The 23,046-nt window shown below is 43.7% G+C and overlaps 1 protein-coding gene across 3 annotated transcripts; it reads right to left on the bottom strand.

Annotated features, from left to right (window-relative positions):
* Positions 1-4,726: 4,726 nt before the first annotated feature.
* Positions 4,727-21,478, bottom strand: LOC108071779 (transcription factor SPT20 homolog). Of its 3 annotated transcripts, none has more exons than XM_017162635.2 (4): positions 21,309-21,478; positions 9,626-12,317; positions 8,877-9,508; positions 7,697-7,833 (listed from the first exon to the last, which is right to left on the bottom strand). In XM_017162635.2, the coding sequence occupies exons 2-3, from the start codon at positions 12,181-12,183 to the stop codon at positions 8,878-8,880; spliced, it is 3,189 nt and encodes a 1,062-aa protein (XP_017018124.1). In that variant the 5' UTR covers positions 12,184-12,317; positions 21,309-21,478; the 3' UTR covers positions 7,697-7,833; position 8,877. The 3 variants fall into 3 exon arrangements, with proteins under 3 accessions (XP_017018127.2, XP_017018124.1, XP_070144003.1); XM_070287902.1 differs by having other exon boundaries at positions 7,747-7,826; XM_017162638.3 differs by lacking the exons at positions 8,877-9,508; positions 9,626-12,317; positions 21,309-21,478 and adding exons at positions 4,727-7,517; positions 8,585-8,756 and having other exon boundaries at positions 7,590-7,833.
* Between the last annotated feature and the right edge of the window lie 1,568 nt (positions 21,479-23,046).

Here is a 23,046-nt window from a genome sequence, read left to right as displayed (position 1 = left end):
CGCCACTGTTCTTGGCCGCACAGACACAGTCACTGTGGTATACAAACGCTCGTCTCGCCGTGTGTCAATTTATCGTGCTCGGTTTGCCTTTTTCCTTTCGTTTTTCATTTGACTGCCTTGCTTCCCCTTTTAGCACTGTGTAATCCAGTTCACATGTCGTAGTAGAAGCGGAGCGAGAATGCCGTTACATCACTGCCACTGCCACTGAGGGGGCCAAAGCCAAATGCAGAGCAAACTGTCCGCCGTTTACCGTTTTCTGACAAGTAATGTCAGCTGAGCACAGCGGAAGAAGTACGAGCGAGAACGGGAGCGGGGGCGGGGGCGGAAGCGGGAGCGGGAGCGCGAGAGAACGGACCGTTACATAAATGGCACAAAATATACATTGCATAGATCTGCTGCTGCATTCAACCTACGCTCGCTTTACGCTCACATTTTGATATGTACATTGCATAATGCTTTTAGGTTATTTTCCCCGTGTCAGAATGTCGCGGGAAATTACACTAACACACCGTCACATGCCCCAAATATATGCAATTTAAGCTGCTACATACATTAGCGTGTGTGCAGCCACTTTATTTTACAACAAGATCTTCGAACACAAACACATCGAGTTATTTGTACTTCATGCCAGCAGCATTTCCCACAGACTAGCTGGCTTGGAGCAAACGCAGCTCTCATTTCCCTCCAAAGAGAGGCGTGTGGAGAGAGCAGGAGAGTGGGAGAGCTCGCTGGCAGACATCCAAGCACACACACACAGCCACTGACACGGACACGGACACGGTTGTTGTGTATGTTTTTTGGCGTTCAAGCCCCGAATTTCCTACAACTTTTACTCAAGAACAACACAAAACAGCTGACCGCGCGGGCGTATATTTGTATTTGTGGGTGTGTATGTATATCCATGAGCTATTGAAATTTTCTCCCTCGTTTTTCTCAGCTCCCCGCTATCTTGCACTGCAATTGCCAAATTTATATTCCGTTCGGATTCTTCACAAGCACAGAAAACACTGCCGGAAGTCAAATGGTAACGGTAACGGCTCTCCTCCGCCATTAGAAATTCCATATTCCGCCGTCATCACGAGCCACAACAACACAAAATCAGCTGTTCATATTTAGCCACAACGTCAAATTGCTAGCCGTTTTACGTCACAAATCACACAAAAAAATATTTAAAAAAAAAAAAAAACTGAGCAACAAAATTTTGGCACATGATTCTCGTTCGTTTATCTGAGCACAACAGCACACGAAAATTAAAATGACAAATATACACGAACTTGTCTGTGCATCTGTGTGGGTGTGTGTCAGCGCAATATCTATTTTTCTATTTGGTTTTTCGGCTTTTTTTTTTTTTATTGTATTTGAGCGAACGAACGTACTGCTTGCAGAGCCCGCAAAGAAATGCCAAATGCCTTTGGTCAGAAATTTGATTTCGGCACGGGCCAAAAATGCAAAAACAGCTGCAGTCGCCATCCTTCACCTCCTGGTTTCGTCGCCAGCATGTTGCAACAATCGAAATTGAATTGCGATTTGCTCTCGTCTATATTATATTGGCAATGGGGAAGTGCATCCACTCGAAAGCATTCAACAGTATTCAACTCTTATAAACATTCAAGGTGGAAGGCTGTAAGCTAGTAACTCGAGTTCTCCAGTTGTTTATTGATTTCATTATATATTTTTATAAAAAAAAAGATATATGTATGTATGTATATTATTATACAACTAAACGTTTGTTTATTTTACACTCAAAAAAGTTGGCTTATCGTGTGTGCACTGTATTGTTTACTACATTTCGTATCTAACGCTTTTTAGCACCTCATTATTATGGAAACCTATTTCATATCTAAACACACTGCCATAGATTTTTAGTTATATCTACGTTTCGCTGCTCTCCCTCTCTAGTTACTGTTATTTGTGACAAAGGGTTACACGAAGGGCACACGAGTCCCGTTGGAAAGCTTAAGGTAGCGGAAGACCATCAGCTGAGCTGCGAGATCGTTGCGACGGAAGAGAACTAACGGTTACACACAAACCCACAGCTGCCAAAGGGAGAGGGCACGGGATGGAGCTAAGGTCGTACTTCACCCACATTGCTACAGAACAGCTGTCCCTTTCGGCACTATCGAGCTCCACTGCCCTAGTGAGCGTGTAATAACGACAACAAAACGAGACGATACGAAACGAAGCGAGACGCAGTGGAACGGCTGAGAGAAAACGAGAGGCAGATGGGGATGCGACGAGACTCCATCTCCGTCTCCGCCTCCTTTTGCCGTCTCGTTTGCATGTGTGGGGTAATAGTTTTCACACCCACACAGAGGCACACAAACACAAATGCAGGCGCTGGCTGCTATGGCGTTATCGGGAAAATATATTTAAATCGTATTTAGACAAATTCAGAAATATACCGATGTAACTGGGTGGCTGCTGCAGATGCTGCTGCTGCTAATGGGGCACTGATGTTAATTTCGGTGCCGATTCGACGCGATGATAATATTAACTTATTTCTGACGCTGGTTATACATGCGGGTTCGCTCCTGGCTGTTTTTATTTTAGTTTTTCGTTTACTGGCTGGCGCTGGCGAGTTGTATAATGACTCAGTTGTTGTTACAATTGTGATGATTTTCTCCTCAAATCTGCGTGTGTTCTTTTTTTGTTTGTCGATTTGATGTGTGTGCGTGTCGTCTATTTACTTATTTGCCATTTAATATATTCATTTAGTTAGTTGTGTTGTTCCGTGTTCCGTATTTGTTTGGTTCGTTTTGGGTTTATTTATTTATTCTTTTTTTTTTTTTTTGTTTTTTATTTTTGTTTTTATTTTGCTGAAATTCCCCTTGCCCGTCGTTACTCAATTGTGTAGCACGCGCCACCAGCGAGCGCCGTGTGAAACGTCCGTAGTTCTTGAAATCGTTGTAGTAACTGTAACAGAGACTGAATTGACGCGCGAACGAGCCCCAGTGAGCCAGCAACAAAACAAATACACACGCACCACCGTACATCGCACTATGGGGCAAAGGATCTCTTTTTCTGGCAAAAACCAAAACATATAAATTGTAAGTATATTCTTATATTCAAATTAAGCTACAAAGTGAGTCCAGCTCTCTCCACCTCCAGATTATTTAATTCTTGAGAGCATAAAAGTTAAGTAGAAAACGCAAAATTTAACTCTATTCTAAGCTAACCTTGAAAAATTACAGAGTTTTAACGTTAAAACGACCAACGTTACGTGTATTGCAATTTTCATTTATTATTTTCCAATGGTTTTAATAAACTAGCTTGAAAAAACAGAATCTAAAAATTTTACATCTTTTTTAAGTTATCAATTGATGCCACACAAAGTGGTTTTTCGCCCCATTGTACATCGCACCCCCCCTTTTCGCCCACCGCCACCACCCCCGTCCACCATAATTGCATTCAACGCGACGGATGCCACACGAAGCACTCACGAAGCAAAACGTTCTAAGCACGGTCCTCTCTCCTGCTTTCTCTCTCTCTCTCTCTCGGGCACTTGCACTCTTTTTTGCGGGAGCTTCTTTCCATTTTATCATTTCTGACGAATGTGTGTGTGTGAGCAGCAGTGAAAGCGAGCTGAGAACGGCTTGCGCCATGTCGTATACGCCATGTCGTATACGTTATAAAATGCATATACACACCCACACATACAAAGCCGATCTCTTTTTTTTTCTTCTAAGCCTCGGCCGAGAAATGAAAGTGCATTGTACATATATGCAAGAAATTCACTCACACATACGCAAACCATGGATGTATTAGGCGAAGTGAGAACATTAGGGTGGACCTTAATGTATGCCAAATTAAGATTTAACCGACCTTTAATGGCAGATACATGATTTTTGGCACGCCTAGAAATGTATAAAAACTATACATTTTTTATAATTTTAGAATTTCTTTAATTTGTATACCCTTGCAGGGTATTATAATTTCAGTCAGAAGTTTGCAACGCAGTGAAGGAGACATTTCCGACCCCATAAACCATATATATTCTTGATCAGCATCAACAGGGGAATCTTTCTAGATATGCCAGGAAGAAATCGATTTTTTTGCCATTTTTGCAAAATTTTATAAGGGGTTAAAATTTTTGATTTTGATAAAAAATTGAATTTTAAAAATTTTTAAATGAAGTATGCAGATTTATTAACTGTAAAAAATCTTGCACATAACAGTTTTCCGATTTAAAATTAATGCTCTTTTGGCCGAGTTATGATATTTTTAATTTAAAAAAATTAAGACGTTTTTTAATATAAAAAATCCGATTTTATAATACAAAGTAACATTTTTCTAAGTCAAGAAATCATTTCCGACCCCATAAACCATATATATTCTTGATCAGCATTAACATGCGAATCTTTCTAGACATGTCCGGTAGAAATCGATTTTTTGGCCATTTTTGCGAAATTTGATAAGGGGTTACATCATTTTGATTTCTTGAAATTTTAAATTTGGTATGCAGTTTTTTTAAATTAATAAAAACTAACATAAAACTGCTTTCCGAATCGAAATTAATGCATTTTTGGCTTAGTTATGATATATTTTAATTGTTACCTGCAAGGGTATACAAACATTGGCTGGCCAAAGTTAGCTTTCTTTCTTGTTTTTATTTTAAATTGAACGATTATATCATATATGTAGCTGCAATAGGAACGATCGATATTGTTTTGTTCTTTCTTATTTTTGTTGAAACCGTATCCCCAGGCTTTTATAAAATGAAAAATCGTTTTTGGTTTGATTTATTTTTATTTATTTTTTTAAGCACACTGAAACTTCCATTGGAGTCACTGCAATTGGGACTCGTGGAAAGTTTATTTATCTTTGCAATACATTCTTGGGTACATATTTATACAGATGTAAATATATATACATAATTGTACTGTTAAATATTGAACGAACATGCATACAAAAATATTTATAGTTGCTTTTTTGCTGTGGTTGTATTTGGATTTGGCTTCCCAGAAAAACCTAATATGGTACAATAACATTGGTCGACAAATAGAATAAGAAATCCTCAAGCCTGGAACACTCTTTCGCCCGTTAAAATTTGTTTTCTACGAAAAATAGTTCTCAAATTACTGAGGGTCCATGATGATTTTAATTTTCTGTCGACAAGTGTGATTTTTATTTTTCTAATCTAAAAAAAAAAAAGATTTTATTATATGTATCACAAATATCTAGTATATATAAATATAAATATAAATATATATTTTTATTTATTTATATAGTTTTAGCGAAAGCTACCTTTTGCCTAAAAGGATCGTATCATTGATATATACTCGTTGAAGAAAAAACATATGGGAGAGCCAAAGAAATCACCAATGTTTTGAAATCCCTTTAATATGGGCCCAAAAGTATGCCAAGAAAAAATAAATTTCAAAGTCCCTTAAAATGCTGTCCAAAAGTATTAAATTCACAATTCTTGGGGGAGAGGGGTTTCAAAACCTTGGTGATTTCTGTGGCACCCCATGGATTTTGTAATATTTTGACGAACCAAGCCGAATGTTTCCGCACCTAAATCGGTCGGTCTGTCTCTTAGGTTGAGCTGGAACTTAGGAAAGGAACCACGCGCTCGCGAGAAATTGGAACCAATTAATATTTTACAAAACAGACACATCGTCGACACATTTAACGCAAGTTGAACAACACACAAAACTGGGAGTCTGTTTGGTATATCTTAGCACACAAAATGTTATCTTTACTGGCAAACACTTAAACATTGAGATGTATGGGTATTGTTTATGTCAGCGGGGATAAAAAGAAACCTCCTCAGATGGAAGAAACACGATGTACGTTTTGGCAAATACCCTATAGTAACAAGACGATGTTACGCATCTTGGTTATTATACGGTTTTTGGTCTTGGGTTGTGCCACTTTAGTTAAATGAGTGCGATATGTACCATGTTGCCCTATTAACAAATACGATAAATACTAGTATTTAACACTGACTTTGGGAACAGTATACATAGATTGCAAAGGGATTATGAGGCAAGCTTCGACGTGGCCGAAGTGGTCGTAGGTAAATAAATATATTAAGCACATCATGCTTCCTATAAGCTCTTGCTTCAACGTCCCGAAACAAGGTCCCTGTTCGAAACCAACACAATTCCGTGTGCGTCTCCAGCACACGTCGTCCTTAAGTATACATTGGGATTAAATAATATATATATATATATATGTATATACGCGACACCATCCCCATTCAGCGTCCCTTTTCGCCAGAACGCATCTGCTCGCGACTGTCGCCGCGCTCAATGTACCAGTTGTTGTTGCGCTTCTGGGCCTGCTTGTGGCGGGCATGCTCCCGGTGCTGCATCATCCGCTCATGCCACTCGCCGCTGCCGCTGTCGTTGTCCTTGTCATCCCCCTCGTGGCTGTTATCCATGGGCTTTCGGCCGTTTTTGTTAAAACGTTCGCGGCTGCCATGATCGTTGTACTTCCTGTACTTCCCGCGCTGTTCGTCGGAGTGCCCCTCCTGCTCCCGGCTCCTGGTGTTGCGGCCTTGTTTCTTCCTCTCGTGCGAGTGCTCCTGCTTGTATCTGGGCTTATAGCGCTCCTTGGAGGCATTCTCTCGCCTTGGCTGCTCTCGATCTTGGGCTGCGCCGGCTCTGGGGTTCGAGGACTGAGGGGGAGAGCCGTTGGCCTCGTTGCCGCCGGAAAGAGTGCCTAGCTTCTCGGTGACCTTTTCAAAGTTGTGAAAGGCTCGAGACTGCTGCAGCACATCGTTAACCGCATCACCGATCTCATCGGCCAGAGACTCGGCATGCGGTGGCTTGCTCTCCAAGCACATGGCGGCAATCTCCACGAACTGGCCGTCCTCGCACTGGAAGGACTTTTTCAGGTCTGTTTTGGTAATGTCTACGGGCTGGACAGAGTCCCCATTGCCTGGCCAGGCCTTGAAGGTCTTCCCCTTCGTCCGGCTCTGGCGCTGTCCCGCCTCCTGGCCTCCACCTCCTCCTCCTCCACCGCCCAGGTACTGCAGCTGCTTGGACATGATGTCGATTTCGGCCCGCAGCAGGTTGTTTTGCAGCTCCAGATCGCCCACACGGCGCTCCAGATCGGCCAAAGGCTTGTCGTTGCCGAGAACCTGCCATTCGGGATGTCGCAGCTTGCCAACAAAGGCCAAAATGGCCAGAGTGGCCACCACATAGAAGATGGCGGTCAGGCCGCTCTGCACTAGCGGTGGCAGCACTTGAAGGTCGCTTAGCTTCATCTCCAACTTGGAGCGGACCACGCGCTCTGCCACCTCCTCGTGCTCCCGCTGCTTTCGCTGCCGGGAATCTGCACTGCCGTCGTTGAAGTCCTGCCGCTCCTCCAGCTGCTGCACGCCGCTAGTGGTGGCCGCCGAGCCCAGGATAATGGGGCCTGTGGGCATCTCGCTGAAGCCCAGGTCGACGAGAGGCTGGCGGAGGAAGAGATTGGGCGAGATGCGGTCCGTGCTCTCGCAGTCGCTGATTATCGAGATCCCGTCGGAAATGTCGTCCGCCGGCGAGTCGTCGGTCACTTGCCTGTTGCATCTGGGTGGGAAAAAAGGGTGTGAGTGTGAGTGTCTCCTGTCGTTTCGATCTTTATTTTCAGCCAAGGCTCACCTGTCGTTTGCATGCTTATCCGCCGGACTGCGCCCCGGATCCGGTAGCTCCTCCTCCTCAAGTCCCTCACCTCTCTCCCTCACCACCGGCAGAATTGTCCACGAATTGGGTCCCGAGGACGACGAGGAGCTGCTCCCAAGTGACTCCTCCCCGGACGCGGACCTGGCCTTGGCTCGTCCTAAATCTTCGGATGTGCTGCCCTCCATCTCCAACTCCCTCTCCATATCCATCGCTGCGCTGTCGTCTGTGAAAATAATATTTACATCAACAAGTGCAATATTTAAAGGTAAGTTTTACTTTTTAATATATTTTTTTCTTTGTTTAGGGACAGGACATAAGCACCTGTGGCACTTATTTTCAAGGACCTGCTTAGCAGTTCGAAAAATGTTATGTACATTTCGGACTGTTATGTTACTGCCCTGTTAGGCGCATCTATGTTATGTTAAACGCAGCAGCTGCATGTGCGAACAGAACATGCAACAGCCTATAACCAGCCCTCTCGCTCACACGCAGTCGCGGGTTCTGTTGCATTTATTTTTGCTTTGTCCGGGCCTCAACTATCAATACACACACGATACTAATTTACCAGGCCAGGGCCTATACTCTATATAGGCCGTCTAATCTGGCAATTAGCGGATCTGCAATGCAACTTCAGGCCGCGAAATGTTACTTAAATTGTATGTTTGTATGTGGGTGTTTATGCCCCCGAGCGCTGACCCAGTGCAAGTGCGAGCGAGAGAGCAGCAGTTACAGAGTACGCAATGTCCATGGAATAAAGGAGATGGAAGAAACTGCGACATACACACATACACACGCGCAGCTGTTGGTTCTCGTTGGTGTGAGCGAGAGGGCTATACAAAATACACCTACGTCACAGAGGTAAGTTTGCAGAAAATAGGTTCAAGGTTTTGGCTTTTCTGGGCTGCTCAGCTGACGCCCACGCACGTTTCACCTATATATATTATAAATATATATGCAGATGTTCTGGCACTCACTTGCGACGCACTTTATCTTTGAACTCCTAGCCGCAAAAAATGGAAATTGAAAACAATGCAAACACACACATGTGCGTGAGTGTGGGTGTTCAAACGTAAAGTCTGGCAGCACTGGTGCGGACCAGATCGTCCGTCCATGAGCCCCAGTGCTGCCCATGTTTTCGTTCATGAGCGAACAGTGCTGCCCAATTTTCTCATGTAGAGTGTCTGGCATCTCTGTGTCCGTTTTTTTTAAATTCAAATTCGAATTAACACTTCAAATAGTTGATATCTTTTCCCGCGTCACACTCACCTTACAAGTGATTCTCCATGATGCGCCGCACCTCGCCGGCCTCCGAGCTGAGCTCCCAGTCCGAGGCGTGGCCGTTCTTAGCCAGGGAATGGATGTGGTTCCTAGGCGAAGGCACCATCGTGACAAACTTCTGCTGTCCTCCTCCCATCGCCGTGGCCGGCAGGCTGAGTCGAGGCGTCACCGGCTGAAAGCCCCGCGGAGCAGGTGGCGTCGTCAACAAGCGATGCAGCATCTGTTGCTGCTTGTGGCGCTGTGGCGTCCAGTAGATCTGGCTTCCCTGCTGGGCGGAACGGTCCAGGATGAGCGGCGTGGTCCGGCCGTCCTGCATCATATAGCCATGGCCCTGGCCCTGGCCCTGGGACACGTAGAGGTTGCCGGGATGATGATAGTCCACCAGCTGGGCGGCCTGCACCTGTCCCTCGCCCGTCTCCACTAGGACGAACTGGTCGAGGAGCACCGGTCGGCCGAGCAGGCCCAGCTGCTGGCTGGACAGGTATTGGTCCGAGTCATTGGACAGCAGGCTGGTGCGCTTGCTCACGTGGGCGTAGATGGGCGAGGAGCCGTCCACCTGGGGATAGCGTACCTGCTGGACGGGCAGGCTCTGCACCCGCAGAGGAACCTGGGGTCGAGCGCTGAAATCGGGAGAAATATCTGGTTACTAGGAGGAAATGGAAGATCAAGGCCCATCAAATCAATGGGAAAACCGTCCAAAAGTCTGCCATGAAGCCTTCTTTTGGAGCTTCTATTACCCCTGATCGTCGACGGAGGCGTAGGAAACCGGCGAGACATCCGCATTCGGTGGCGTCATGTGGCGCTCGTAGATGGGCTGCATCTGCAACTTGGCCGCCGGCAGTGGCGTCCGACTGATGCTCTTGCGGCAGAACTCCTTGACCTTGTCGAGGATCTCCTCCCGGGTCAGCAGTCCTCCGATGCGGCGGGACGGTGTCTGAACCTGTCCCTGTCCCTGTCCCTGATCCCTGCGACGTAGCACCACCGGCGTCACTTCGCTTTCGCTCTCGTAGCCACGTCGCAAAGCATGGCTCTGGCTCTGGCCGGGACTACTGGCCACCATGTTGTCCAGCACGCTCTGGCAGCGCAGCGGCTGGACTTGGATCTGCTGCTGCTGAACCTGCTGCATTGGGACAATGGGCGTGCCGTCCAAGATCATCACATGGCGGTGGCGTCCACTGATGCCGGAGAAGGTGTTGCGCTGCTGGGAGCCGCGCAGGAACTGTTGCTGCTGCTGCTGCTGTACTGGTTGAAGGTGCTCGTAAATCTCCTCTCTGGGCCGCTGCAGCTTTTGGACCGGATGCGACTGTGGCTGCTGCTGCTGCTGAAGCACCTTGTGGTAGAGCTGGCGGTCCGTCACTTCCTTGATGGCCCTCAGCTGCTCCCATTCGTTCTGGCCGCGCACAGGTGTCGAGGTGGCCACAGGCGTTGCCAGGAGCAGTTGCTTTTGCTGCTGTTGCTGCTGCTGTTGCTGTAACTGCTGCTGCAACTGTTGCTGTAACTGCTGCTGCAACTGTTGCTGCTGCTGCTGCTGCTCTGCGGCTAGCGAACGTCGCTGTCCAAGCAGCCGGATCTGACTGCGATCCATGGAGCTGGAGCGGCCAAAGCGGCTGGCAGGCGGGGCCTCCGGCGAAATGCGTCGCGGGATAAGGCTCTGGCGTTCCGGAGCCGATCTCTGGAGCGTGGTTGTGGGATTCCTATTCTGCAAGTCCCCGATCCTCCGCGGCGTTGGCACCGGCGCAGGGCGACCCTGACTCTGACTCTGACGACTCTCCAGGAGCACTCTACGCATCTCGGCTGGCGTCGTTGTCGTCGTGTCCGTCTTTCGGCGTATCTCCTCCTTTGGCGACGGGTCACCGTACAAGGTTCGCGGCATGGTGGATGCCGGCTTGGGCATGGTCTTTCGCCTCGCCGGAAATAGGCTCTGGGAGAGCCGCTGCAAAACCGATAACTTTTTGGTGTTACTCTTGCGTAAAGCCGCCAGGGACTCGGCCACCTGTTGTCGTCGCTCCTCCGCCGTTCTCAGTGGCGGCGATGTGGTGGACGTGGATGTGGGTGTGGCCGTTGTGGGCGTACCCCTGGGCGTGGACAGATCCCGGCGGGGCATCAACGCCAGTCCCTTGCGATCCAAATAGGCCTGAAATTCGTCAGAGCTTATGGTGTTGGTAAAGGTGCCCACCAGGGGCGACGATGGCGACGACGGCGATCCCCCCTCGCCAATGGTTGGAGGTCCTCCACTCATTGCCGGCTTCATTGGCTTCACCGGACTGTGGGCCAGCTCGTCACTGGACTCGCTCTTGGTCAGCGGCCCGTCGATCTCGTCCAGGTCATCGTCCGAGCTAATCTGCAGCTTCTTCACGCGCTCGTCGAACTTACGCGCGTTCTTGGTCACCTCGTCTGGATTGAGGAAGAGACCGCCCTCGGTGTCCGGCTCGGAGATGCCGGTGCGTATCTTCAGGTTGGCCAACTCCGGGTAGTTGGGCTTGGAGCACTTCTTGAAGGCGAGCTTTGATGAGGGATTCTGATTTGGATTGTGGACGCGTGGCTGCTTGGTTCCGGCGCGCGGATCCTTGGCCGCCTGCTTGCGCTTGGGCAGCTTGCCGGCTATCTCCTGCAGCTCCTCGAATTTGATCCGCGCCAGCACCGTGGGATCGTAGACGAAATAGGCGTCTGGATTCTTAATGTACGTCTTGACATACTTGGATTGCTTTAGCACCTCCTCGGTGGTTACATACTCCTCGCCAGGCGTTGTTGGGGCTGAGTTCTTAGCGGCAGAGGAGGCCTTGCTCCGTCGTGCGTTGGCCTCGTTCTTCTGCTGCTCTCGCTCCTTCTCGCGCTCCCGTTCCCGCTCTCTCAGCTGCTGGGTCACCGTCTTGCGGACACTCAATGTGGAACGCTTGGCGGGCACTGGTGGCGGTGTCTTCTTCTCCCGGCCGTTGGCCACGTGACCATTACGAAAGGGGTTCTTTTGGTCGACAATGGGCTCGCCGGATGTGAATTTACGGATCTTCTCGTCGTTGGGATTGAAGCTGACGGACTTCTTGGCCTTGATCTCTGTGGAGTGATGCTCCTCAACTGGCTTTTCCTGCTCCTCCTCTGGGCTGTTCTTCTCGGCCACTTCCTTGTCTTTGTCCTGGTCCTGGTCCTGGTCCTGCTCCTGGTTCTGGTCGTTGTCCTCCTCGAGTCTCTCGAAGGGCTCGATAATCTTGAGCGGCGCGTCGATGTAGCTCTCGGCTTCCTGGCGCTTGGCTTCACTTACTGGACAGATTGTGTCTCCTGCTGGAATCGTCTCAGACATGGTTCGGAGCAGCGGCTGGGGGGGAGTGTAGAGGGGTGGTGGATCGAGGGGGCTTGGAGTGGAAGAAAGTTGGAGTTGGTCCTCGGATTACCGCCCACCATTGATAATGCTGCCCGGTGGTCCGTTGAGGAAATCTGTGGTGATTTAAAAAAAATGTTATATTAATTGTTGATTGTTTATTTATTAGTTATAAAAAGTAGAGTATTAAAAATAGGAAAATCAGAGTCAAAAATGAGCGAGAAATTGAAATATTTGTGCAAATCTTAGAGGCTTATCGGTAGCTAGCAAATCAATGCACACTTTTAGTTGCCTTTTTAAAGGATTCTAAAAATCCTGGTTAAATTATTTTTAATTTTAAAATCAAAGAAAAGATACAAAAACACAGTTTTAAATGTTTTGTTACAAATAGAAGGTAGGAATATATATTTGTATAAAAATCTCGAAGACTTTTCGGTAGCTTGCAAATCATAGCATACTTTTAGACGCTTGTTTTAGGAGTTTTTAAAACGTATTTTATTTTATTAAAAAAAAAAGAATGCCTTAAAAGAAAAACCCAAGTTTTTTCTATTTATCATAAAGATTTATTGAGTGCAAAAATATAATCTTAGACTTTGATCTCTCCGATTCCCCATCACCTTATAGGGAAATTGCTCGTTTCTCGGCGCTCGTCTGTCTTGAGATTAAGTGAACAATTTTTAATAAGTTTCCGAGGCCATTGTAGTTGACATTCCGGAATGTGGGTCAGAGAGCAGACCCCCTTGGGGGCCGGTGGAAAGCCGCCGCCTGTAAGCCGGTTTGCCGCATTTCCAAGTGCAAATATCCAATTTGCATATATTTGTATAAAAAAAAAGAATACAAAAACTGGGGCCGTTTTTCGATTTTGTTTTTAGATCTAGCGCACCTTGATGTGGCGCAGTTTAGAGTGCGCCTCGTGAAATCGTCATTTGGCTGCAAATTGCACGGTAGTGTCAAATTTGTGGGTCGAAAGTTAATTTTCCAAAGAGATAATGTTACTCCGAGGGGAGGGTCTTCGGGGAAAATCTACTCCGTATGCCTTAATGGCGAGCAGGTGTAGCAGAACCGAGTCGGAATCGTAATGAATCCATGGAAATGGTCTAAAATCCCATAAAATACACCCTTCTTCTGTTTTTGTTTTTTTCTTTTCCCCCTTTTTGCGTCTGGGGCACGCGCCGGGGGTCAGTGCCACCCTTAGACTTGGACTACTCCAAGCAACCACCACCCTGGCAGGAGATCAACCCTCCCTCGTAAGGAAAACGGGCGACAGTTATGGAAAATTTCAGCATTCGAGTTTTTCCAATATTTTGGAATCGAAATCGGCTCACAAATATCCACAATTTGTTCTAGGACAAATCACAGATTTAAGGAAACAAAAACAAGAACCTTGATTAGAGATTTTCTGGGGTTGTATAAACGAAGTTTTCCTTTGAATTGCTAATTACAATTTATTTAATAACTAATAAGTGTCAAATAAATCGATAAAATATGTTGCTTTAATTGCCTAATATTCGAAAACTAAACATTTTTCATTTGTGCTAAGATTATTCACCCTTTCCCTTCATCAGTCTTGGTCCATTATCAAAGTCTTGCCAGGCATTATATCAAGATTTTGGCTCAGGACCAGACAATGTGCCAATCCTGCAGAGCCGTCAGACAGTCGGGATTTATGTCCGCATCATGCAGATGTCCTGCCGAGGACATTGTCCTCGAGAGCACTCCAGGCGGCGCCTGCTGTCGCCTGGCTGTCCAAAACCAAAGTAATTGCAAAATGCCGAAATAGTAAACTCCGGAAAACTTGGGAAACTGGGGGAAACTCCATGAACCGATGGGCTGTTGGCCTGGCTGCCTCGTGTAATGAACGCCGTAAACGTAAACAAAACGCGAGGGAATGTGTAAAAACAACAAAACACGCAGCACGCAGGCCAACTGATGACTGACATTGACGATAAATGAACAATCGACCTCAATAAAGGCAGCGCAGACACACGCACGCCCGTAAGTACGATCGTATGGCCGTATATTTCCCCACATATATATATATATGCTATACACATGCAGGGCAGATATATCTGCGACTCCGACTCCGGGAACTTCAGGCGGGCGAAAAACAAAAAAAAAACCAAAATAACAAGCAAATGTTTACCAAAAGGTAAAGTACTTTAGCACTGGTCGGAACTGGACTTGGCTTTGTTTTTTTGTTACACTCTTATTTATCATTTATCACGATCGTTTTTTGGGATATTTCCCCAGGAACGTGCTTCGTTAAAATGATTTTATTGGGTAAGAACAATCGAATGTTTCGGAATTAGTAAATTAATGGGAGGGTTTTGGTAATTTTTAGGAGAATTCTGTGTGTAGTAGGAAGTTAAATCGGTTGAAGACGTTTTAAAATCGCTTGAGAAGGTTGTCAAAAAATATGCAATAAAATGTTTAAAGGTTTCAAAGGGAATGTTCATAGCATTCGAGAATTTCTGAAATCAATTTTAGTTCCCCTCACAAATTGATTTATTAAATTAGAAAATAATTATGTATTAGAAATCCGTACAAATTGGTTTTGAAACCAATTCAGAAGGTGTCAAAAAGTATGCAATATTATCTATAAGTTGCAAAATAGAGTTTCTCATTATTCGAAAATGGTTGAAATATAAATTTTAATTCCATCCACTAAGTGATTAACTTATCCAGTGTAACTAGGAAATATCTCCATTACAGAAATCGGTACAGGATGATTTCCAACGACTCAAAAATGCGCCAAAAAGTATGCACTGATCTTTAGGGTAAATCTTTAAGGCACAGCTAAGATTTTTAAGTGTGTGTGAAAGGTATCTTATAATCCTTCAAAATGTCTTTAAAATAAATACAAAAACCCGATTTTTTTCATCTGTATACCAATATAATATATGGGTCAGAAATGTTTTTCTAAAAACAAGAGGTCTTTTCAGTTCGTTACATAATCAAATGCTTGGTTTACATTCTATAAGGAACAGAAGACTCATGTATTATTTATATTTTATACATAGTTTAGGCAACAAACCAAGCTTTAATTACACTTCAATTAAGTAACCATACCTCATCCGATTAATAGGCAGCCATACCTCAAATTACAGCTATTAGCCTTTGCAGATTTTATGCTGTTTTTATTAGCTATTAAATATTAATTTGGTTTATAAATTGCATGCCATTTTCATCAATTTTCCGCGAATAAAAACGTTTTTGGATAAAGCTAAGGCAGCCATAAAACTGCACTTGAAAATTAATGATTGTTTTCATAACCTTCAGTATAATTGTAAGTTTTATATAAATATATATATATAAATTTCATTGTTAATCAAATATTTTAAACACTTTAAAATGTTGAAAAATGAATTCCTTGACTGGAATACTGGATAACCCATAGTCGTGGCTACTCCATGGAAGAAACCATTCTAGTTTTTTTTATATTTACCTTTAAGTGCGAGCTTAAAAACGAGCTAACAATAAAAAAAAGAAGGTAAAAGAGGCAAAACGCTGGCTAACACCGGCTCTGGGCCGGCAGCAAACGAGTTGGGGCCAGAGTTTGGAGCGTTCTCAGGTTTTTTTTTTCCATTTTTTTTTTGTTTTGTGGAGCTCCGCGAACTTGAAGTTCGAGTGCCGCCAAGAGTGAGTACTTGGCCACGACCGGATGCTCGATGCGATCTGTGGACTGTCGTAAATTTTTTTCATTTTAGGGTTTCGTGATGATACACTCTCCAAATGGTCAGCTCGGACTTCGACTCCGAGTTCTACGCACTCGGGCTTAGTACGCATTTCGTACGCATTTCGTAGGTCGCATAATTAATTGCGCAGCACTCACGGAAACCATCCAGAGATCCAGATCGCTCCGTCTTCACCCCCTCTGTGGCCCTCCTGTGTCTTGGGGTGTGTGTACATAACTTGTGGCCATGTGGAGAGCTGTACTCGGATTCGGATTTCAGACTCAAGACTCTTGGCCGTTTGATACACAGCAAGAAAGAGTTCACTTGGCTCTGAATTGTAAGGTAAGCCATGAGAGGAGGAGGCTTATATTATGGTTAATATAAGCCCCATAGATGGGTATACAAAAGTGCAAATATATCGTAGAAATTTTCTTTAATTTCTCTTAATTTCCCTTAATTATTTCTTGTAGTGTCTGGCCCTGCAATATCGCTCTAGTTTCCCATTTCCCCAGTGTGTGTATCGATTGTGGTTGCTTTTCTTGCCGCTGATCGTCTGTTTGCCGTTGTTTTTAATCTCGAGATGAGGAGTTTCTGGCACACAAGCTAGAGGAGCTGGAGAAGCAGGAGGAACCGGAGGAGGAGCCTCAAGTGCCCGTTGTTATTTACGATTGTGTGGCCAAGAAATACCAGATATACTTATTTATACTTGGGCCAGTATAATGATATGCATGTGTTCTCGGCAAAATCTTTGCCATCTAATGAATCTTTAATGGTTTGGATAATACATCGCATCTGAGAGGAAAATCGGTATGTGAGTGTCGAATTATGCCTATGAATTGTTGGATTGTAGGGCTTGTGGCTAGGGGATAGTTGAATCCAGACCGCAGTGACCTCTGGCTAGTCTTTGGGCGCTTGACTTTGGGTCTTACCGCTTTCCACGAACACAAATTAATTGCCGAGAGATGACGTCGCACCATTGGCTTGCCCCCATTGACCCATAAATTCCAATCGATGCTCTTACGGTGGCTATTGCCTATAGAACATTGTCTGGAAATGATCATATAAATGTATAGTAAAGTTGTAGATACTTTCTCTATCTAGGAAATTAAAATACAAAAATAAATAAATCATTCACTTGTTGATACTAACCAAACTTGGCCAGCTTGTCTGCGATTGTAGGTATAGCAAAAACAATAACAATACTAACAAATATAATAAACAAAAAAAAATACAACCGAAACCGAATGGGTATCGGAAACCAAGTTATGTATGTACGTCTGGCCTTCAAAATTGTGTGGTGTTATCGCTGTTGGGGACCCAGTGTACCATAAATCTGGCCAGCTGCCCGCGCATAGCGTCGATCCGTTGATCCGATGGTACACGTCATCGCGGTACCACTGTACCGCCGCAGAGCTGCGAAGTTGTAGAGTTGCGGAGTTGTGGCGTTAGAAAAAGCGTTCATTATGCCGCCGCCACAGCAAAAGTCAGGGGGGGAACAGGGCAGGAAGCAGCGGAGAAAATAAAAACAGACACAGAGGTGCGTTAAAGGTACGTTAGAGGTATCCCAGCAGATAAAGAAGCGGACGTAGTGCAGATAGATACGAAAAATGTCCGCTAAAGATATTAAAAACGGACTCGCAAACGGAAGAATAGCAAACGAGTATCGAGTATCTCAGGTTTATGCCCGCTAATGATATCGTAAAAGGTCCGCAATTGAAATCTTATTCGGGTTTCGAAAATGATAGTATATGCTGCCACAAAACCCATACGTTTACGTATCTGAATCAAACGTTTTTTACGCTTGAAATCCGCAAAACTAGCGTTTTCAATATCATCAACAAACTTTTTGTCTGTTGGGTACATTAAGGTACGTCCTAATGGATATATCTGCGCGGTTGGCGGAGATTGTGGAATCGCTGGAAGCACCAGAAGTGTAAACAAACAGACACACACAATCGGTTACAACGTTGCAAAAGCACTCATAGTAACAGCAGAGGTCAAGATAATAGTTATAGATTAGGTAAAACCCTTTAAAATTGTTATAATATTAAACTTGCAAGAGAAAGATAAATTTTCCAAGTGGGAAAGTTCCACTCGGACCTTGATTTTCAAGGAAACTTTATTTATAACTCTAGGAACTTGGGAAGTTATATTTATTTTTTCCTTAGGTTTCTTTTAAAAAACAGAAAAAAAACCTTAAATAGACATAAAACTGTAATTAACTCATTACTTTCCCATATATTTACCATATATTCCTAATAAAATGTTTGCAAATTATTGCAAAACCTAAAGTAACCCATTAGACCTCTAACAACCCAGTTTTTTTGTTCAGAATATTGGCGCAACTAGGTATTATATGTTATATAGACAGACATATAGTGGAAAACGCTGATAAGCATGTCCCGTATGTGTGCACGGGTTTGTATCAAATTTCCCGAGGCTGTTCAACAGGTGAACTACTAACCCAGTAACTCATTCCGCCTTCTGTCAACCGTGGTTTGGACTCGGGTTCGTTGGGTTGGGATTGGGGTTTGGGTAGCCGGGAAAATCGGTGGCAATTATTACACAGATGCTTGCACAGACAATTCCGTGACATCTGATCTGATCGGCGACTGCCGACTGCCAATTGCGGTGGCATTTGACTCGAGCTTTCTGAATTTCCATGCGACGCAGCCCGACCGCAGATATCGGGGTCTCTCTTCGAGACGTCTACCGGTGGGGGTTACTTCAGCGGAAAGTTGCGAAAGACCCAAGGAGTACGAGAAATATAGGGGGTAATCAAAAGCCGACAGCGGAGCCCAAGGTACAAAGAAGCCCACACAAAAAGCAAAAACAAAAACAATGTATATATATCATAAAACGCTGTGTGTGCGACTTTTCCCGGCAGTTAGGTTTTAGTCAAATTTTAAGTCAAGAAAATGAAATAAATGGAAAAACTGATGGCGGCATACAGTGGCGGTCAAGATGTGGGATCGATTTGAGTTTGTATTAAAAAAAACAGGTACATTTACAGGTACAGGTACAGGCTACATGCGCAGGTTTTTTAATTGCATATTGTAAATTGAAAATATTTAATTTAATTAAAATTTTGCCTAGCCTAACATGATGACCCAATATTTACTTAACTTTACTTAAATGAAATTAGAAAGGTAACTAAATATTTATATTTTATTTAGAAAAGGTACCTAAATATTTGCATTTTATTTGCACCCTTTTTTTTCTTGCAATGTCCCTGGACTTTATTTTCTTGCCCTTAACTGTTGGCTGCAATATTCAGCAGAAATGTGATTTCGGAAACCCTCAGTACTCATGAGTGATTTGAGGTGATGGGCTTTCGGTTGCCGCAATTCATAAAATCACGAAAAGTCGTTAAGTGTTATGTGTAATATCGCATTACACGAAAAAAAAGGCCAGCACTCGGACTTATTACTCGGCAGATTCACCTTGACAGTGCGATAACGATCACGAGCGATCACTCTTTTTGGTTTGTATGTACAGCTGTGCTTGCTATATTTTACTATTTTAAAAAAACAAACAAACTAATATACTATGAACACTCTAAGGCAGAACATGCTAATAATCTATTTTAATCAAACTTGGAATTTAGTAAAACTTTGAATAATTTGCTGAATAAAATAGATCAAATTAGTTAAATAATTAATAATTCTGTTTTGTTTGGCTTTTCCCCTTGAAAATTAAATAATTTCTTTGGGACTCCAACAGTTTGCACCCATTTGCTGATGACTCAAAAGGCATACAACCCAGTGTTTGCTCTTAGCTTTTGTCCAGGTGAAAAGCATACACAAGTCGCTTGAGAACACGAACTTCTTTCCTTCTTTATTTTTTCGGCACACCTTTGGCATAGGTTAAATGTGTGCGAACGGAGAATCCTTAAACCGGTTATGACACTGCTTCATTGGAAAAAGCCAGGCGAAAATAAAAATAAAATATTAAGGCAAGGCGTAACGTGTTTGAATGTAAAATGGAAACAAATGATTTATTTGAAAATTTTTGTAAATATCTTAAAGCAAAGTTCACTGAAATGAACAACCTGCTGCAATTGTTTTGTGAGATAAATCGATATTTGAATTAATTCTAGAATATATAGGACTCAGTTTTAGGTATAAAGTTAGGGAAGCATTGTTGGAACTTTCAGATTTCTAGGATCCTTCTCGAGATAAAACATTTATGACGACCTAGCCTAGTTTTTAGAGGTATATTTTGGAAAGAAACTAAGAAACGGTTCTACACGGTTCTATTATAAAAAGAAAGTCTACAATCTTGAATCCTATACCTATAGTTATAGCTTTACAGTTCAGATTCTTTTCAGAATCTAGAAAGAAATACCCTATTCCGTTTATTACGAGTACCCACTGTATATGGCTTACGATAGAAAGTTACGTAATGGTCTACAGTTCCATAATTAGTAGGGCTTCTGAGCCTTTTCTTCCTGTGTAGATCCCTGTCATCGTTTATGTATTTATTTACTTTTTTTTTTGGTTGTGGGAAAAGTTAAGGTTAAGCCCCGTGTGCGATCGATTCTTTTTTGGCCAAGTCAACGCCAGCTGGAACCATTTCGTTCTCCAGTTTGCGAAAAAGATTAGGACCTCCGATAAGATAGCAGCAGGCTTTATCTAAGCACACACTCACACAAGCTCCGGTTCTAATTTGAATTCCCTCCCACCACCCAAAGCACACACACACAGTGACGATGCACTCAGAGAGCGGAAGAAGAGAGACAGAGAGAGAGAGCTGGCGAGAGCGAAAAAGGGGGGAACAACACAAAAGCCAACTGGGAAACACATTAAAACTGCAGCCTCTGCTTCGATTTGCCTTTCCAGTTGGACCTGGCTTTCTTTGCTTCTTTGCTTTACTTTCGTCATTGTTATGGTTATTGTTGCTATTGTTGCTGCTATTGTTGTTGTTGTTGCTCTGTTACTGTTACTGCTTGTGGCCGTTGCGCACAGTTGGCTTTAATATTTCAAAAATATAAGCGGTTATTGTGTGCGCTCTTGTTGTCTTTCTGCCACCATTTTTTTTCGTGGTCTTGCGCTGCGCTTTCCGTTGGGTTCATTCACCGCAACGTAACGCAGCGGCTGCGGTTGAGGCAGCCCAACTGACAAAATGCCAATAAGAACATATATCCCAACCGAAATACCCATCCCGATTGGAAAACCCATACTATGTGGGCGCAAAAACTCACAGATACTACGCTCGCACAACAACAACAATAGCCGGGGGCACTGCAAACAATCGGTGGTTGTTGTTGTCGCTGTCTGTTATTAATTTCGCCGTGTGTTCCTCGTATATTTCCACTAAAATCTGAGTACAAAAAGCCGACACACACACACACACACAGAGAGATGTAGTTAGAAAAAAAATTATTATAACACACAGATCAGGGGGTTGGTAGGGTAGGAGTGGGGCAATTACCAAAACAACACAGTCACAGCGTTTCCACACGACGCGCAAAGTCACCGAGCAGACGTTAACGTAAGCGTAAATGAGTAAGTGAGTACGGGTACGGGTACGTTCGAGTAATTGCGGCACTCGCGCGGGGCACTGATGAAAAAAACAAACAAAACAAAAACACGTCCGCTCGCCACGAGAGTTCAGTTTTGACAAAACGCTCCCGCTCAGACCGGAGCGGAACGCTCAGCCGCTTAGCCAGGCCATGGTGCCCATGCCACAAGGCAGTCTCATCGGCAAAACGAGTCCCCTAAACAGTGCTACACTGAAAACAATGAAAAAAAACCTTTAGGAATGTTCTCAAATTGAGTATTTTCCCACCCAAAATAATGACATAATCGAAATCGATTTACCTTATTTAAAAAGTAGTTTTCAAGAACGAATCGTAAATTTTGTGTATGTAATGTAATGCATTCATTAAAGGATAAGTGTCCCGAGGTACTCACGTGGCGTTTTTATATTTAATTAGATTTCCTAATTTTTTATCAAAATTTGAAGTCAAAACCCTGAATTTTGACTAAAAAATTAAGTTAGTTAAATAAAATATATATTAACATAAAATTTATAAAAAGACAGACATGAGTACCTGTAGCCCTTGTTAAAGAAGATATGTACCAAAATTCAAATCAATTGATCCCGTAGATCTTGAGTTATCTACAAGATACTCCGACTTTAAAATGACACTTTTTAGGATAGCTCTTTAACCTTTTTGATACACTAAACGATCTCCGTTTAACTACCCATAACTTTGTCAATTTTGCTATGATCGATGTGAAACTTTAACAAAATATTCTTAAGATATTGGACTATAAGGGACTACAACTCGAACGCTTGGGCAGTCGACGAGACTACCTTATATCTATTCTCTCATGCGGCCCGACAGCCATTCGAACGATTCGAACCGCAACGCAACGCAACCGAACTCGGAAATGAACTGTTACGAGAACACAAGCGGCCGAATTTCGAATACCCTTGCCTTCTAGCGGAATAAGAACAAATTAAAAAAAAATAAAATATATTTATAAATACAAACTTAATCTGACAATAATTCATTGTGTGTATCTTTATCTCTTAGCAAGAGTCTTAAACTTTAGATAATGGGTTCGGGAAGCCAAAGTTCGTATACCTGAATTTGTATTCATTTAGATTTGAATTTATTGGTTAATGCGGAGATATTCTGTGCAAGTTTCTATTCGCTTTATATCCTCTTAAATCGTAAAACAGGGGAACAGAGGAATAAGTCTTAATTGACTAGTTGGATAATGTTGGGCCAGAATTATCGTTTAAGGGGAAACCAATTAAGGGTTACGTTACCCATCTTATGAAATCAATCTAGAAAGCCGCTGGCTGGCAAATGTGAAGTTCGAGGCAACATGTCCCATGAGTTCTTGAGTCTGTTTGTGGGTGGTTTTGTGCCACAGACTTTGGGGGTTGCAACCGAAACCGGTTTTGATCTCGGTTGGGTCGAACGTTCTAAAACACGTTCGTCGAACATCCTTTGTCGGTTGGATCGAACATTGCCATATAACTGAATTGAGGAGATCTGGTACTTTTGGTCGCTCGTTCACTGACAGTCTGGCAGCACTGTAGCGTTGCCAGACCTTTCTGTCCCAGCGACCAAAAGTACCAGATCTCCTCAATAGAGCAGACCTCAGTCAGAGCGCCATCTAGTGGAATATCTTGGAAAAATATAAATCTTTAT

This window comes from Drosophila kikkawai, chromosome X (genome assembly GCF_030179895.1).
Source record: "Drosophila kikkawai strain 14028-0561.14 chromosome X, DkikHiC1v2, whole genome shotgun sequence".
NCBI lineage: Eukaryota > Metazoa > Arthropoda > Insecta > Diptera > Drosophilidae > Drosophila > Drosophila kikkawai.
This window is presented reverse-complemented; position numbering and strand designations above follow the sequence as displayed.